Genomic DNA, 15,975 nt, shown 5'->3' with positions numbered 1-15,975 from the left:
CACAGCAGCATTTTGGGAACGCTGTGTGAACAGCTAAGCTCTTAATTATACCAAGGGCAATTCCTCAGGCTGGGCTTATGTTAACAGTACACATAATTGCCACAAAATATGACAATGACCAATTAGAAAGCCCTGATTTCCATTACCACCGGTTGTAAAAGTGGTGTTTCCTGGGTGCCTCTGTATTAACTTTACCATCTGGCCCTCCACTTGGGTTGCAGTAACTTTACTTCTCTTTTCATAAATAAAGCCTATCTCTGAGACAGACAGACCCTGCATGAGGAGTGACGCGGTTCTCACTCTAACCGCAGTGCAGGTAATATCGAAGTCGTGACCGGACAGCATTTAGAAAGGAAATGTCCCCCCTTGGGATAAAGACCACACTCTTGGATAACGAATGGCGAGTTAACTCGGAGGAAGACCTTGTAGACTAGGTGGGGGCATGTGGCTGCTGGCTTGCGGGGAGGACCCCAGGTCTCTCTCCATGTCCCCAGCACATTCTAGCTCATCTCCAAGAAGGACTTCAGTGCTCAGCTTCAAGAGCTGATGGAGCTGCTTCTGCAAATAGCAGAAATCACCCAAAGAAATAACCAGAAAGTGCCCAGCACACAGAGACATCAAGCTTTCATCGAGGTGAAGACGCTGGGAGCCTAGAACTAGCAGGTCAGAAGCATCTGCTGAGTATCCTGTGGGCGGAGCAGCCCCCAGGATGCTCTGTCTGTAGAGGCATCTTCAGGACGAGGTACTTGATTCCTTGACCATGTATCTGTCTGATATGTGATGAGCATTGCTGGGCAACAGGAGTATTTCCCCTTTCAACTTACATTAGAAGTTAGGCTAAAGACAGAAACAAAACAAAAAACACTGTATGATAAGGGTCCTCAATCATCCACTGATGAGTTTCTTAGATTCCTGGGCACCTACGTGAGATTCCCCCTTGTCCCTCTGCAGCCGCATTGAGGACGGGCTTGATAAGCTTGAAGACTGGAAGGAAAAACAACTTTTTGGAAACCTCTTAATATAATCTACTTTTCCTGTAGGTGCAGAACCACATAATGAGCAGAAATACATTTTAAAATGGTCAAAGAGTGAGCTGGAATCTGTGGCAGAACTGAAATGTGTCCGTGTTCCTACACCACCACTTCCGGGCCAATTTAATGTGAAAAATCACCAGACTCGCTGGCCAGTGTTTCAGACCCAGGCAGAGCACACACCAGTTTATTTTGAAATGCAACACAGATCAGTATTTTATGAATACAACTTACTACTACATTATCAGTAAAAACAGCTTCCAAATGCATGCATAGAAAGTTAAGCATAGTCTTTGAATGCCTTATTTCTAAATATACAAAAAATACATTTAAATTATAGAATTTTAGTGAATCAAAGACTTATAAAATTACAATTTTGGTTTTCACAACATAGAAAAAATACAAAAATGACTATATATGATCATATAAATTTTTACCCAAATTTCAAAGGAGCAGTATGTACTGATTCTGGTGTTTTATGTTTTACCTGAAACTCAGAATTGAAAAGAATTCGTAGGTTGCACCACATCGATGACAACCTTTTATTACAAATGAATAACCAAAAGTGCAAGCGGAAATGAGGGCAGTCTCTTCACAGGCCTCTTTAGGCTACATCTTCCGTAGGAAGCTCGCGCCAGAGGACTGTTCTCGTCTGGCAGGGTGGTGCTTTATTCCAGGACTAACTCTCCACGGTGCCCCTGATCATACGCAATGCATGTTCAATGAACGATCCCAACCTTAGCAAACAAAAGACAGCAAGTTGCAATTCAGCAGCTTGTGTCTACAGAGCACTACTGCACACCTCACAGAATCCTCTGCCAGAAGGTGGTCCCGAGAGGGATCTGAAACATCCCGTCAGGGGGCAGCTGATGTCTTTGATTGTGGCCTGAAATGAACACTGAAAGTCTGACAAACACCCACCAAACACCACCTTTTTCATTCACACTTTGTAGGAAGGTGGGACATTTGGTGGGGTTGGATGGTCTCAATTCCTAAAAGAATGCCACCACTTCAAAGGAAACATTAATTTATGTTGGAGCTAAAAAAAAAACAACAACAAAAGAACACCAGTTACTGGGAGAGGTGGCTGAAGGACACGGTGGCATGTCTTACTTATCTGCCACGAGCATTTTAAATGTTTGATGTACAGAAATAAACACTGGGGCTGAGACCCTTTTTGAGAAGAAAGTTGTTTACTGTGTTCTTTTTGCAATTTGAGGCAATACCACTGTCTGCAACAGACTGTTTCCCTAAATAGTGACAAATTACAATAGAGAGGCCTGAATAAATCCAATCCAGCAACCCTGAAAAAAACCTGCACTTTTCATCCCATCATCTAACTATTCCAACAACAACTGAAAAAAATCTTACCCAGATTAAATAATAAGGCTATTATAATCCAAATTGATTCTATTTGACAGGAGAAATAGTTTTGAAAAATGAAATGAGAAAAAGCATGAAATATAATCTTTCCCATATATTTTGTTTATCATGTACAATAGATTCTAATCTCAATATGACCAAGTTAAGAGTGCTGACTGTGTGAAGCAGAATGTTAATGTTCCAATTCAAAAGTTATTTATTACACATCTGCCTGCATCACATTTTAGGCTGTATATTTTCTTCTCATTCTTATGTTAACTTTCAAGTGCCTATGAAAATAAGCATTTCAAATTTACTTTCCATTATGACACTCTTCTGACATTAGCAATTATATTTTAAGTGATAATGACTCTATAAGCTAGACTTTTAAAGTTTTAAAGATCAACCCAATTTTTCAAAAAAAAAAAAGGCTCCACAAAGAACATCCTGTGTTTAAAATCTAGTGCACATCTGAGCTTGGGCTTTACATTTCTCTCCAGCCCTTTCTGGAAGAGTCTGAGATGCACAGCTGAGCAATTACATGGCACAAAGATAGGACACTGATTAAATAATGTCCATGAGCAAGGATTTCTTGGCTGCCCCAGCATGTGGGTGACACTGCTTTCAGCTCCTGACTGCCCTGGATATCCCCCTGCCTCTGGATGTACAACTGGGTGCGAATTACAGGGGACCATAGTTAGGAGAAGTATCCAAACAGAAGAGTTTCATGAAAATTTAAAAATAAAATGATCAAGGTGTAGAAACAGAAACCTCTTCCTGAATGTTCTTCCGACGACATTTCTAAAGTAACACCTTCCATGTGTTTCATGAGCAGATCCTCCCCTTCTGTGACTAGACTGGTTTGGGGCCATAGATGAGAACAGTTGCTGCAAATCCATCGCTCAGAGGGGCTCTGAGGACAGGACAGGGGAGTGCCTGTCATTTACTACGCTGAAACTCTCCCTTTCTGAGCACTGTCGTTTTGTTAAATATGAGTGGGGCTGAGCCCCAGGTAAGGTAGGTTCTCTATAATGTACGCATACTTATTAGATTCAAGCACGTTTCTTAGTGGCAGGCAGGAATGACTCAATTGAAAACAAAAGGGTTCTAGCTGTTTTCTGACTATGGGTACTACCCCAAAGCTTCACAGACATACGAACTGTGTATTTCATTCACTAGACATGAGGAAAAGGTCCTAGCCATAACTTCAGAGCATTCCAGAGAACAAAGGTTGCCGCTGCAAAAACACAAACAGTTCTCAGCATGCAGTGGAGCACTTTGAAAGGGGATGCTGACCACGCTGCAGGCTGAACAGAACTCCTGCAAGCCGGGCACCCAGCTGGTGCCACCTCCATCCTCAGGCTGCAACTATCAGGCATTCAGTGCTACAGATCTTTGTTTATCGGATACACGAAGGAAATGGGAGGGTAAAAAATGCCAAATCCCTGTCTAGTGCCATCATAAATACTGGGAACTTCTGGTTGAAAAAGCATGCTGAACGGACTGGCCAGGGTGTTTTATGTAACAGCTTTTTTTCTTGTTTTATCTTATAAAACCCCAGGCCTGTGTGACACTGGATTTTGATTTTCGTTTTGTTTAGTATTTTAAAAATAGTTTTACTTATTTTCTATGAAACGTATTGGGAACTCAAAAAGTCTGCAGCATTTTTTGTTGTTGAAAAGTTTGTTTTTTGGAGGGGTGCAGAAACAGGAACTATTCAAATTTCTTGTGTTCTTCAGTATGAGAAAGGACCTTTCTTCTCTGGTGTATCATGTGGAAGTATAACTGGGGGAAAACTGGAAAGAAAAGAAAGCACTGGTTAAGGAGAACATTTAAAATTGCATGTTTAAAGCACATGAACTTGCCTGGCCAGTGTGGCTCAGTGGTTGAGTGTTGACCCATGAATCAGGAGGTTGTGGGTTTGATTCCCAGTCAGGGCACATGCCTGGGTTGTGGGCTCAATCCTCAGTAAGTGGGCATGCAAGAGACAGCTGATTGATGTTTCTCTCTCATCGATGTTTCTATACCTCTCCCTTTCTCTCTCTCGAAAACAAATAAAAACATGTAAAGAACCTGGACTGAAGTCCTCCTGACTTTCTGACTACTTTATCGTCCAGTTGCCGAGAAGTGACAAAGTGCACTTGGGGAAGGGAAAACGCAGAGACCTACCTTTACCTGTGTTAGCCACGGAGGAAGGGTCATGTGGCCTGTACTGACAGACATTACTGTCACTACCATTACCAGTCAAGATGCCACAGAGCCAGCAAATTATATTCTTCACACTCTTATTTCCTTTACACTCATTCTCTGATTTCATAACAACCAAGTGAAAAATTCTAGTGAGGGAGTTACTGTCCATGTTTCAGAGGAGGAATTCAAGCCCAGCGAAGGCAGGCAACTTGTCTGGCGTTTCACTGCAAATCACTGACAGTCCGGACCAGGCTCTGGGCTGTCCTGTGAAAGGCCAGACTGAGGCAGGGGAGGAGCGCTACTACATCTAATCTGAACACAACTGAGTCAGGTTTGAGTGTAGAAAAAGTCTTTATGAAAAGATAGCCAGTATCTTACCCACTGGAGATTCTGTTCTTGGTAATTTACAGATTACTTTAAAAAGTAAGGGCTCTCAAATGAACTGGACGGTACTGCCTACTTAGGGAATATTTGGAAACGGGCGGAGAGCACATTTGGAAAATGCCAGTTTAAGCTGCCTGGCCTTCTCAAGGTTACTGTAAACTGGGGGATTCAATAACCATGTAAGAAACTCCAGTGAGATAGTCTTGGGTGTACAATATCCTTCCTTTCCTCCCCTTCTCAGCAGTTCCAATGTCTATTTTTAGACAATAACTTGTATTTTGGGGGAGGTAATTTCTAGTATTGCCCACGCTCTCTGACAGTTTCTTCCTTTTTAAATAGGTTCCAAGTTGGACAAATTTCAAATGGTCCTCCCAAATTTCAAATGTAGTCCAGGCCATCAGTGGGCATGTGCACACAGATCTGATAAGCTGCAGAAGCTGATGCCGAGCAGGGCTGCCAACCACTCCACTCACTATTTGCTGGCAGAAAGTTATTCACAGAAAAGACCCAGCTTGTGCATGTAATTCAACAGTGAACTATTTTAGTATGAGAGAGCCAAAAAAGTTGACAAGCTCTATAATCTAAAAACTAGAAGTAAAGATATAATTAAACCGTAAGGAATGATAATTGTAATCATTTAAAAATGCGGGCCAGTCACATTTCTATAGATGTGCTTTTGTAAAGGGAAATGTTGTGGCCAAGCACAGAGGCCTTTTCCTCTGGTTGCATTTGATTACAACAGCCTGTACAGGGCGGCTACAGCCTCACAGCTAGTTCAGAGGGTGGGAGGGGGACAGTGAGCTGGAAGCCATTCAGTAGGCCCTCAGCGGCAAGCAGAGCAAGATGGCCAAGTGTGCCTTCATCCCTGTATGCAAGGGCCTGCTGGCTGCCCAAGAGGCAGATGTCAGAAACAGAGGGCAAATATGGCCCTGGAGTTCTTCCACACCTCCCAGAGGTTTCTGAGTGCCTAAGAAAAGGAATGGGATACTTGGGCTGAAGGCTCTCTATAGCTCTAGCAGTGACGTCTTCCTGGGACCAAAACGTGGATGACACTGTCTCCATTGGAATTACCCACTTGTTCCGGCTAAACCCAAGTTTTAGGGTTACAACAATTCCAGATTCATGGCTCCTATTTTTAACTCCATTGGGCTATAATGAAGACTGTCCCTAAGAAAACCTCAACCTTACAACAGGCTACTTAGAATTCTACCTTCTGCTTTCCAGTTCAGGACACATAGAATAGAGGCAGTTGGTGTGTTGGGGTGGGTGTGAGGGCTGGTGGGTGCCACTGTGCCTCCCTTTCTGTAAGAAGATGGACTCTCTCGCCCTGGCTGGTTTGGTGGACTGAAGGGTGGAGGTTCGATTTGTGGTCAAGGGCACATACTCGGTTGCAGGTTCAATCCCCAGACTCGGTTGGAGTTCATGCAGGAGGCAACCAATAGATGTGTCTCTCTCACATTGATGTTTCTCTCTCTCTCCCCCTCCTCCCTCCCTTCCATTCTCTATTAAAAAAAAAAAAAATCAATGGCAAAAACATCCTCGGGTAAGGATTAAAAAAAAAAAAAGAAGAAGAAGATGGATTCTCTCTCTCTCTAGGGAAGGAAGACTTGGAGGATGAGAGCAACTGGAAATGCTGTCTGGGACAAGTTTCGTTTTCAATTTCTCCAAAAATCAGAGCTGTGGTTGTAGTTACTGACCACTGGGAGAGCCAGCTTCTTGGTGTCTTCACCCTACATCATTGTTTCTCAGCCTTTGTATCCCCACTCTACAACCAGTGCTCACCAACGTGGGGAGGGAAAATGTAAAAGGACTTAGACATCTACTGAGTCCCGCAGACATAGCACATACTGCCACTGCCCACAGCAGGGAGGATCACCTTGCACAGGACTCCAAGCTTCCCAACACAAGAGCCCTCCTGGGCCAGGGCTCATGGGCCGCAATCTGGGCTACATGTGCATCAATGCAGGAACAGGTCAGGACCATAAAAGCAGGTGTTGCTATGTAATATCTATCACAAACTCCCTATTAAACAAGATTAAAAGAAACTTAAGTTGTAGAAAGAAAACCAAATTGGTAAAGACCACATGTCAACAGCAACCTCTCCTAAATTCTGCATTTCTTCTGATAAATACAAAGCTTTGGAAAGATGAAATGTGCGGTTGGCCGGAACAAAGTGTACAAACTGGCCTCAGTGCTACCGCCCGCCCCGCCCCGCCCGAGGCGCCGAGGGCGCCAGCAGACACAGGATTTGCAGCAGGTCAGGTGCCATCTTGAGCTGGGTCGGGAGTCGGGGATTTGGAGGAAATCTTTTAATCTTTATTAGAAATCAACCCCTACTCTTTGTCTAGAAGAGTTAAGCCACCTTAAAAAGGAAAGACTATAAACTTCAACTAAGCCAAGTTCTCTTACCAAAAGGAGGCTGAAAAGGGAAGGGGGAAGGAACTGAGACGAAGAAACAGACGTGCTGAGAAGTCTGCGCAGACAGCTGGCGGAGGTCTTCGCTCACATTTTAAAGCTGAGGGGAGGCCCCACAGACCCGAACGTTCTCCTTGAGGAATGCTATCCATGGGGAGGCTGCCTGTGGGAGACCAGGCCCCTCGCTGTCATGAGGTCAGCAGGGAGAGGCAAAAGCTGGGCACTGGCTGGCCATCAGAACACAAGAAAGAGTGGGGGCGCAGACACGGACTGCCCAGGAGGCTGTTGCGGGGAGGAAGCCCTCCTTTCTGACAGACAGAGACTGCGCAGCAGCCCTGACTTCTGCCAGTGTGGCAGCATCTTGTTATTGGTTTGACTGCTCGAGACCCTCCTTGACCCTTTCCAGGTTACCCAGAATGGCACCTATTTTCTATTTACTCCAAAAACATGTTGAATTTAACCAGTTTAACTGCCACGGTTAATGCCACGCATCCAAAACGGAAGCCATCCCCGTGTCTGTTAACGCTTGTGGCGTACAAAGGGTTAAATAAATCTGTGGCGCCTGCTCACTGGGATAGTACCTGTTATTTCAGGATGGCAAAACTGCAACTAAGAATTGTTGCTCTGGAGACTGGAAGATGAAACTCTTAGGGAACAACAGTAGAAAGGTAAAAAACTGTAAGCTAATTTTTACTACTTGAATTTTTATACTCTTCCATATTTACCTTCTATCTGATAAGCAACTCCCTTTTACATCTGAGAGATGGCCTTTAGCCACCATGGTTTCAGCACCCAAGAGAAGGACCTGATAATTAATAGAGTGGGAAGTGAATCATGAAGCAGAATTGTGTCCAAGATAAATGCTACATGAAATCAGGATGCAGTTTTTTTCACAATGTGTGAAATGCAGGTTTCCTCAGAGGGACACTGACATGTCCTTACGACAGTTAGGCTGACTCACACAGTTAGTGCCGTAGGCTGAAGGAAAGCTCAACCCTCCTGTCTGAATTTAACCCAAGGTTTAGGGGAGAAGATAGCACCTTATAGACGAAAATAAGAGCCAGTCACAATGGCCACAGGAATAGTTAAAGGAGAAGAAACCTATGTCCTTTTGGATATGTGGAAACCAACCACAGGATTTCAATGAACAACAGAATCCAAGAAAAGGACCAAACAACTCTTCCTCAGCAAACAGGACTCACTTCACAGAGGCCTCAAACACAGCATTTTCCCCTTGTTCCCAAGTACGCTGAGGGACACATCTGATTATCCAGCACAGGCCTTTAGCAGCACTGTTAAATACTGGAAGCCATCCTGAAGAGAACACTATGTTCTGTTCAAATGGTTTTAGTGCTGGTTTCTAAACAGGAAAATAAAAAATATAGAAAAAAATAAATTAATGTTTTTATTTTATTTTTTAATCCTCACTCGAGGATATATTTTCCGCTTGCTTTTAGAAAGAGTGGAAGGCGGGGGGGGTGTGGGGGGGGGAGTAACATTGATGTGAGAGAGAGACATTGACTGGCTGCCTCACCAACACGACCCAACCGGGGCTGGGGAATGAACCTTCAACCCAGGTATGGGGCCCTGACCGGTAATTGAACCTGTGACCCCTCAGTCCATGGGCCGAAGAGCCAACCACTGAGCAACATGCCAGGGCAATTAACCTGTATTGATTTTGCTATTTGTTTCCAATTAACTACTGATTCCTTAAAAATGAAGAACTGTCTAGTTGATATAGTAAAAATGCAAACCCCCCCACCTCTTTACAATGTCTTTCCGATACCATAATAAGCAGTTCCTGAGAAACAGAAAAAGTCAAGGTAAGGCTTTAACGGCTTTTTTTGTTTTCCACTCAGTACTTTTCCCCAACAGTTACCATCCTGGAAGTCAGTGTTTCAAACCCACACACTAAGAAGGGCTGCATTTTGGCAGCTGTATTGAGGAGTCATCTTTCTACAACTACTACCAGAGAAAATTCCCAATAAACCAGATTTACATTTACCTAAATATGGTGTAAAAACAACCAAAGGCATTTAACTCTAGCTATTGTAGAGCCAATTTTTAACACATAAATGAATTTATGCATAACTGTTTACTTACGTGGAATGTAGGAGATCATTATCAGAATTAGGAATGCATAATAGTCAAAGGAGAAATTGTATTTGTTAGGTAAACTGATGGAGTACAGGCCAGCCTGTCTGACAAAAGGCAAAGCAGCATATATTGTGAGCAATTCTCCTGACACTCCCATTGGATATAGCACAATGAATAGTGTGTACCTAAAACAAAACAAAATGCTCATTACTGAGGTTCGAAGCCCGTGTTAGTAGAAAGACACACTCCCACCCTTCTAATTGGTACTGGTCTTTTAGAAAGTATTGGTCTGTTTATACATTTTCTTGTTCATCCACTGTTGAAGATTAGGTTTCATAAGCCAGTTTTTTGAAAGGGCCTATAGCAGGTATGTTTCTGACTATTCTAAAATAAAATAAATGTGTTCGGTAAGCCTTAAAAAACTCCTGAAAACAACTCCCTAAACTGAGGTGATGCCAAATATTGGTAAAGCAGGGGCACTGAGTTATGATTTACACTGAACCTGCCCTATGGGGTGGGAGTGGGATGGGGCATGTGCAGGGAGCTGGGCGAAGGTGTTGGAGCATTTGTCTAGGAATCCTTAACAATGTACACTAAGTCTGGTCTACGGACAGAAAAAAAATAGCGCAGTCCATGTGTGTGCACTCCTACAATTAATCAAAGGTCTGTGCATGCTGTTGTGAAAACTGAAATATATGCTAATTTTAAAAATTAAAAATTTATACAAACTTTTCGTCATGTAATTTTTCAATGAAAAAACTATAATTACTATCACATGGGAGAATCCACACAATTTCTTTCACTTTAAAAAGAAATTCTCTATGTTTCAAAGAGAATTCAGAGAGAAGTTCATCCTATGGAATAAACTAGAAGTCATTTTGAGGTATAAGTATTGCTGAAGAAATCATCAGCTCAGATTTTAAAAACCCTTTGATGCAGCATTATTCACAATAGCAAAGCTATGGAAGCAACCTAAGTGTCCACTGTTAGATAGATAAAGATAACATATAATGAAATATTACTCAGCCATAACGAATAATAAAACCTTGCTATTTGTGATGGATGGCCCTAGAGGATATTATGCTAAGTGATGTGTCAGACAGAGGACAAAATAACATATTTCACTTATATGTGGAATCTAAAAAACAGAACGGACAAACAAAACAAAATAGAAACAAACTCAGAGACACAGAAAACAAACTGATGGTTGCCAGAGGGGAGGGGGGGGGGGATGAGTGGAAAAGGTGAAGGGGAATAAAATACGTCATGGGGATGTGACGTACAGCATAGGGAATACATATAGTCAACAGTATTGTAATAGCTTTGTACAGTGATCTACAACTAATTTTATTGCAGTGATCACTTTGTAAGGTGTATAAATAGTCGGATAACTATGCTGTACACCTGAAACTCATACATAATATTGTATGCCAACTATGCTTTAATAATTAAAAAATAAGAAGTCTTTGGCTGTTTGTGGCTGACAGTCAGTATTGAGCTTCAAAATTCCAGGTACAGGAATTTCCAGGTGCTGAGAAATCTGCGAAGAAAGGAAGATGTTCTCTACTGCCAACCCCAGCATGCTAAGGGGGATGGTGGGAAAGGAAGAATTTTCCATAGGCCATGGAAAACAGGGACAAAAGAATCATTCTCCAATGGTAAAACCAGGGCTTGGTCAATGAATGCTCCCTATACCCAGGGTAGACAGCTTCCACAATGCTTGCCAGGTTGGTTAGAAACTTATGTTTTTCCCATTCTTCCCTTTTCCTAATAAAAATGTTTACTAGGGTAAAAAAGGAAGAAAATAAAGAAGTGCACATACTTGAAATGTCACAAACAACTGGTCTGCCTCTAATTTAATCACCCAACTCATAAACTGTCTAGGAACCACTGTTTTCCTTCCATGAAAGGAGGCATTTGGGCCCCAAGGATAATTTTGCTCCTTTTGTCAATCCTCCCCATAGTCGTTTTCAACTCAGAAAATTGCTTACAACTGTCTCATGGATTAGTTCAGATAAATAGATGGCCTTTTATCCAACTCATAATGAATATTATTGTAAAAATAATCAAGGCAAAATAAACTGATACTAATCTAAACTGCTATTAATTAGAAATTAATTTAAGAGTCATAGCTTGTTGAGAAAATTGAGGAAAACTGGACTTGGTCCAAAAAAACATCATAATGGCAGAAACTCATCAGTAAAATTTGATGCAGACAAAAAAGGGATGCTACATCAAATCTCTATTGAATAATTTAACTGCAAAGAACTGGTTCAATAAAAATAACAAATATAGCCCAAACCGGTTTAGCTCGGTGGATAGAGCGTCGGTCTGCGGACTGAAGGGTCCCAGGTTCGATTCTGGTCAAGGGCATGTACCTTGGTTGTGGGCACATTCCCAGTAGGGAGTGTTCAGGAGGCAGCTGGTCGATGTTTCTCTCTCATCGATGTTTCTAACTCTCTATCTCTCTCCCTTCCTCTCTGCAAAAAATCAATAAAAATATATTTTTAAAAAAATAACAAATATAAAAAATTTAAAACAGTATTTCTAGAATCAAAATTAAATAGAGTTCCTTATCCTGATGAAATCTACAGACCAGCTTTCTACCCATCCCCCGTCTCATACACTTTTTAAAAAAAACTTAGAAGTAGTATTTAGACAACATTGCAGTGATAGATCATTTCAAAAGTTAGTCTTCATTCCCTGTGCTTCTTTACCTGGCCCATTTGATGAGGTAAGGCAGGTGGTTTAATAGACTGAATGTGTAAAAGGAGTAACGGATAATTTCTGTGATTGTCCAGGCAATAACAAACAGAAGGACACTGTCTTCACTCTGTACCTGGAGGAAAAGGAATACAAAAGCAAATAACATTTGATAACAAAAGCACTCACAATGTACAGCACCCCTCCCCCGCAGTCCCTTTACAGAGGTGGGGGTTCCAGCAAGTGGACACAGTCCCTGGTGTCCATCCTCAGTGGCCACAGCATAACGCAGAGAGCTTGCCACAGAAAGGAACTCATGCCCATGACAACTGTGTAGAAAGCCAATGGGAAGGGGCAAGTGAGAGGAGTTCAGCTTACTGATGAGAGATGCAGGGACTGGGAATTACATGAGCTGTAGCCCACAGAAAGAAATTAACACAAGGAGAATCTGAATGGATGTTAGTGGGAGCCAAGAGTGGTTAGATAAGAAGGGTAGAAGGGAAGAAGATAAGAAGGGTGGAAAGCTTGGATTCCATTAAGAATTTTAATTTGATCTACAAGACAATTAGGAACCTAAGGAAATTTCAAGGAGGGGTAATATAGTGATTAAAACACAACTGGAGCCTGTAAAGCTCAATGGTTAGAGTGTCCACCTATGCACTGGGGGGTAGTAGGGTCAATTTCCAGTCAAGGGCACATGCCTGGGTTGCAGGTTCGACCCCACAGCCCTCATAGGGGCCCATTTGGGAGGCAATCAGTCAACATATCCTTCTCGAACTGATGTTTCTCTCTCTCTCCTCCTCCTTTGCTCCCACTCTCTAAAAACTAATGAGAAAAAATATCCTCAGGTTAACAACAACAAACCACGCTACTGATTCACTGGGGAGGATGGATTCCAGTGGGAGAAGAGCTGGAGACCATCTACGAGGCAAGGCCCATTAATTCTCTCCCACCGGTGACTTCTTCCCTGTTTAACTCAAGGATTAAAGAAGCTTACATGCTGATCACAGGAAGTAGCTAAAGCCAGAAGAGCTTTGGAATTCCTAAGCTCCTATGAAGTTGTTTTCATGCAGAAAAAACAAAAAATTTTGAAAAGTACTCCTTAGATTTTTTTTTTCTTTTTTAAAAAGATGTTCTCACTAGATGCCTCAGACTGCAAATCTTGCATGATAATCTATTTCTGTGGTTTGAACTTTCAACACCTCCTTCCCACCCACCCCTGCGAGGTTTACCATGATCCTTAGTGCTTGAAAACCAGTCATAAGAAACAAGCTCCCACGGCAATTCACTTACATTTCTTGCATCCAAAAAGGGCAGTTAAGAGTTGAATGTGAGGAAAAAGCTCCACTGAGTAAACTGAACAAATTCTAATGATAAGATGGACCATGTCTTACTCCTAACATCTAACACAACAAAGGTATGGCATGCTAACCTTAACTCTTGCGTCTCTGTATGTGCAATGTTAATAGTTTTTAGCACTTTATTCTTCCTCAGAAAGTGTACATGGAGTGATCCACCTACACAATGAAATAAGCAGTCATTTACATACCTATTAACTAAATTGCTCTGACAAAGAATGTCAAAGCTGCAGTTACCATTCTCTAAAAATGATAAGAATTTTATATTGTCAAGAGCAAGAGTACTTTTTGTTTTCCTGGTGCTCACTTATTGGCCAAAGTAAAGTAAAGGCTAACACCTCTAGAGCTTTCACTTTTCAGTCTGTCCCCAAATCCCTGCTTAACACCCATCTATACTAAAATACTCTCAGAGCACACTTTGCTTTTTGATGTACTTTGTAATGTTCCTCATCTTAAGAAGATATGTTTTATAGCTTTGGGCTCAAGCCTTGCTCAAAGATCTTTGGGTAAAAATATTTTGCACTGCAAACGTCTTGAAAGCCAGGAGTGTGTTTTATTCATCTTTTGATTCCCAAAAGCACTTTGTGTTTTTCACAAGTAGGAGCTCAACAAATATTTGTAAAGCAAATAAATTCAATCTTAATTAGGTCATTTCAAGATTCAGTTCCCTGCTTTTTGATAACTGATATCAGTTTCTGTGTAGTCTTAGTGGCCTTCAAGAAGACAGGTAACAAACAAAACCCCTGAAACCTCCCACTCTGATCCAGCCTAGTGGTTATTTGATTGACACCCGTCCCCCCACCCCCCCAAGTTAGTCTTGAATCAAAAGAACTGTAACATACTCAGACCCAGGCTAAATGTGAAAGGAGTCTACTCCCAGAGTCCACCTATAAAGGCTATGTCATAATTTTAAAAAGATGAGGATGGGGGAAATGACCATTTTGTACTAATGCTATCTTCAGGTCAATGGCAAGTGCAACACTGTTATTAGGAAAGACTTGGACCCTGGCCGGTGTGGCTCAGTTGGTTGGAGCGACATCCCATACACCAAAGGTGGCAGGTTTAGTTCCTGGTCAGGGCACAAACCCAGGTTTTGGGTTCAATCCCGTCGGTGTGCATGCAGGAGGCAAAGGATCAATGTCTCTGTCTCTCTCTCCCCGTCCTCCTTTCTCTCTTTAAAATCAATTTAAAAATATGTTCTCTGGTAAGGAGTTTAAAAAAAGGAGGACTTGGATAAAGACAGAGATCAAGCTTATCTAGTTTGCAGATAAGTACCCATTAACACAAACCAGGGCAGAATGTAATGAGTTGAAAGAATAAGATATCCAGCCAGCATGACTCAGTGGTTGAGCATCGACCTATAACCAGGAGGTCATGGTTCAATTCCTGACAGTAAGGTCTCTGGGATCCAGGTCGCATCTCAACTAACCTCCTCAGCCCCCGACACAGGGAATGTACTGAATCAATGCTCCTTAACTTTAATGATACCTTGTATTTTCTTTCTTTTTTAGAAAGCAGGAGTTGGGGACACTTTCTAACAAGTGGGGAGCCTCCTTTCTATCAAGGACCAATTACACAAAGAAGAATCAACTGATAGTCTTGCTGAAGTGAAAACAAAGGAAATTTACCTTTGGAGGGATTTTTGAAGGACAAAGGACGAGGCTTATAAAAACTTCAAACTCAGCTGATTTTTGAATTAAGATCTAGAAACATATTTTATTAATTATCCAGAATACTAGTAAGAGATTTAATATGTCCACACAAAGATTTGCACATATGTTCATAGTAGCATTACTATGTTCATAGCAGTATTATTTATATTAGCTGAAAAGTAAAACAACCCAAACGTCCACAGCTGTTGAATGGATAAACAAAATGCGATGCACATCCACACGGCGGAGTCCAATTCATCAGCACAAAGGAAAGAAATTCCACACCTGCTCTAACATAGTTGGACTCCGAAAGCATTATGCTGGGTGAAAACAGCCAAATGCAAACGACTACCCTTTGTAGGATTTCATGTCTATAAAATGGCCAGAAAAGAGAAATCTAGAGACAGCAGATGAAGGTGGGCTGGGGTTGGGAGTGGGAATGGGGATAACTTTTGAAGGGCATGAGGGGTCATAGTGTGGTGAAGGAAATATTCTAAGACTGGATTTTGGTGATGGTTATAAACTTTGTGAATTTACTAAAAAACATTAAATTGTAGCTTAAAATGGGTGAACTTTGTGGTATATAAATTATACCACCATTGAGGAGTTGTTTTTGTTAAAGAATATGGTGCTTACCTTAAATGCATGCAATTGCCTTTTAAAGTAAAAGGGGGAGGAGGATTTAGTAAGATTTACAAAGGAAAAGAGGGAGACAGGTTTAGACTAGGTTGCCAATAATGTCTTGAAGAAGCCATGTTTCAAAGATGCATGTCCACAATCATA

At 41.8% G+C, this 15,975-nt stretch overlaps 1 protein-coding gene across 1 annotated transcript in view; it reads right to left on the bottom strand.

The window, feature by feature from the left end:
* Window positions 1-1,190: 1,190 nt before the first annotated feature.
* The window catches only part of HACD2 (3-hydroxyacyl-CoA dehydratase 2), a 90,821-nt gene continuing 76,036 nt past the window's right edge, over window positions 1,191-15,975 (bottom strand). Inside the window, exons 5-7 of the mRNA XM_081085429.1 lie at window positions 12,197-12,318; window positions 9,486-9,664; window positions 1,191-4,189 (exon numbers count right to left, since the gene is read on the bottom strand). Coding sequence (XP_080941555.1) covers window positions 4,107-4,189; window positions 9,486-9,664; window positions 12,197-12,318 — 384 coding nt within the window. The 3' untranslated portion in view covers window positions 1,191-4,106. The remainder of the gene's footprint in view (window positions 4,190-9,485; window positions 9,665-12,196; window positions 12,319-15,975) is intronic.

The sequence above is a fragment of the Myotis nattereri genome (assembly GCF_964212035.1).
Source record: "Myotis nattereri genome assembly, chromosome: 3".
NCBI lineage: Eukaryota > Metazoa > Chordata > Mammalia > Chiroptera > Vespertilionidae > Myotis > Myotis nattereri.
The sequence above is the reverse complement of the archived record's forward strand: the minus strand, read 5'-3'. Positions and strand labels throughout refer to the sequence as shown.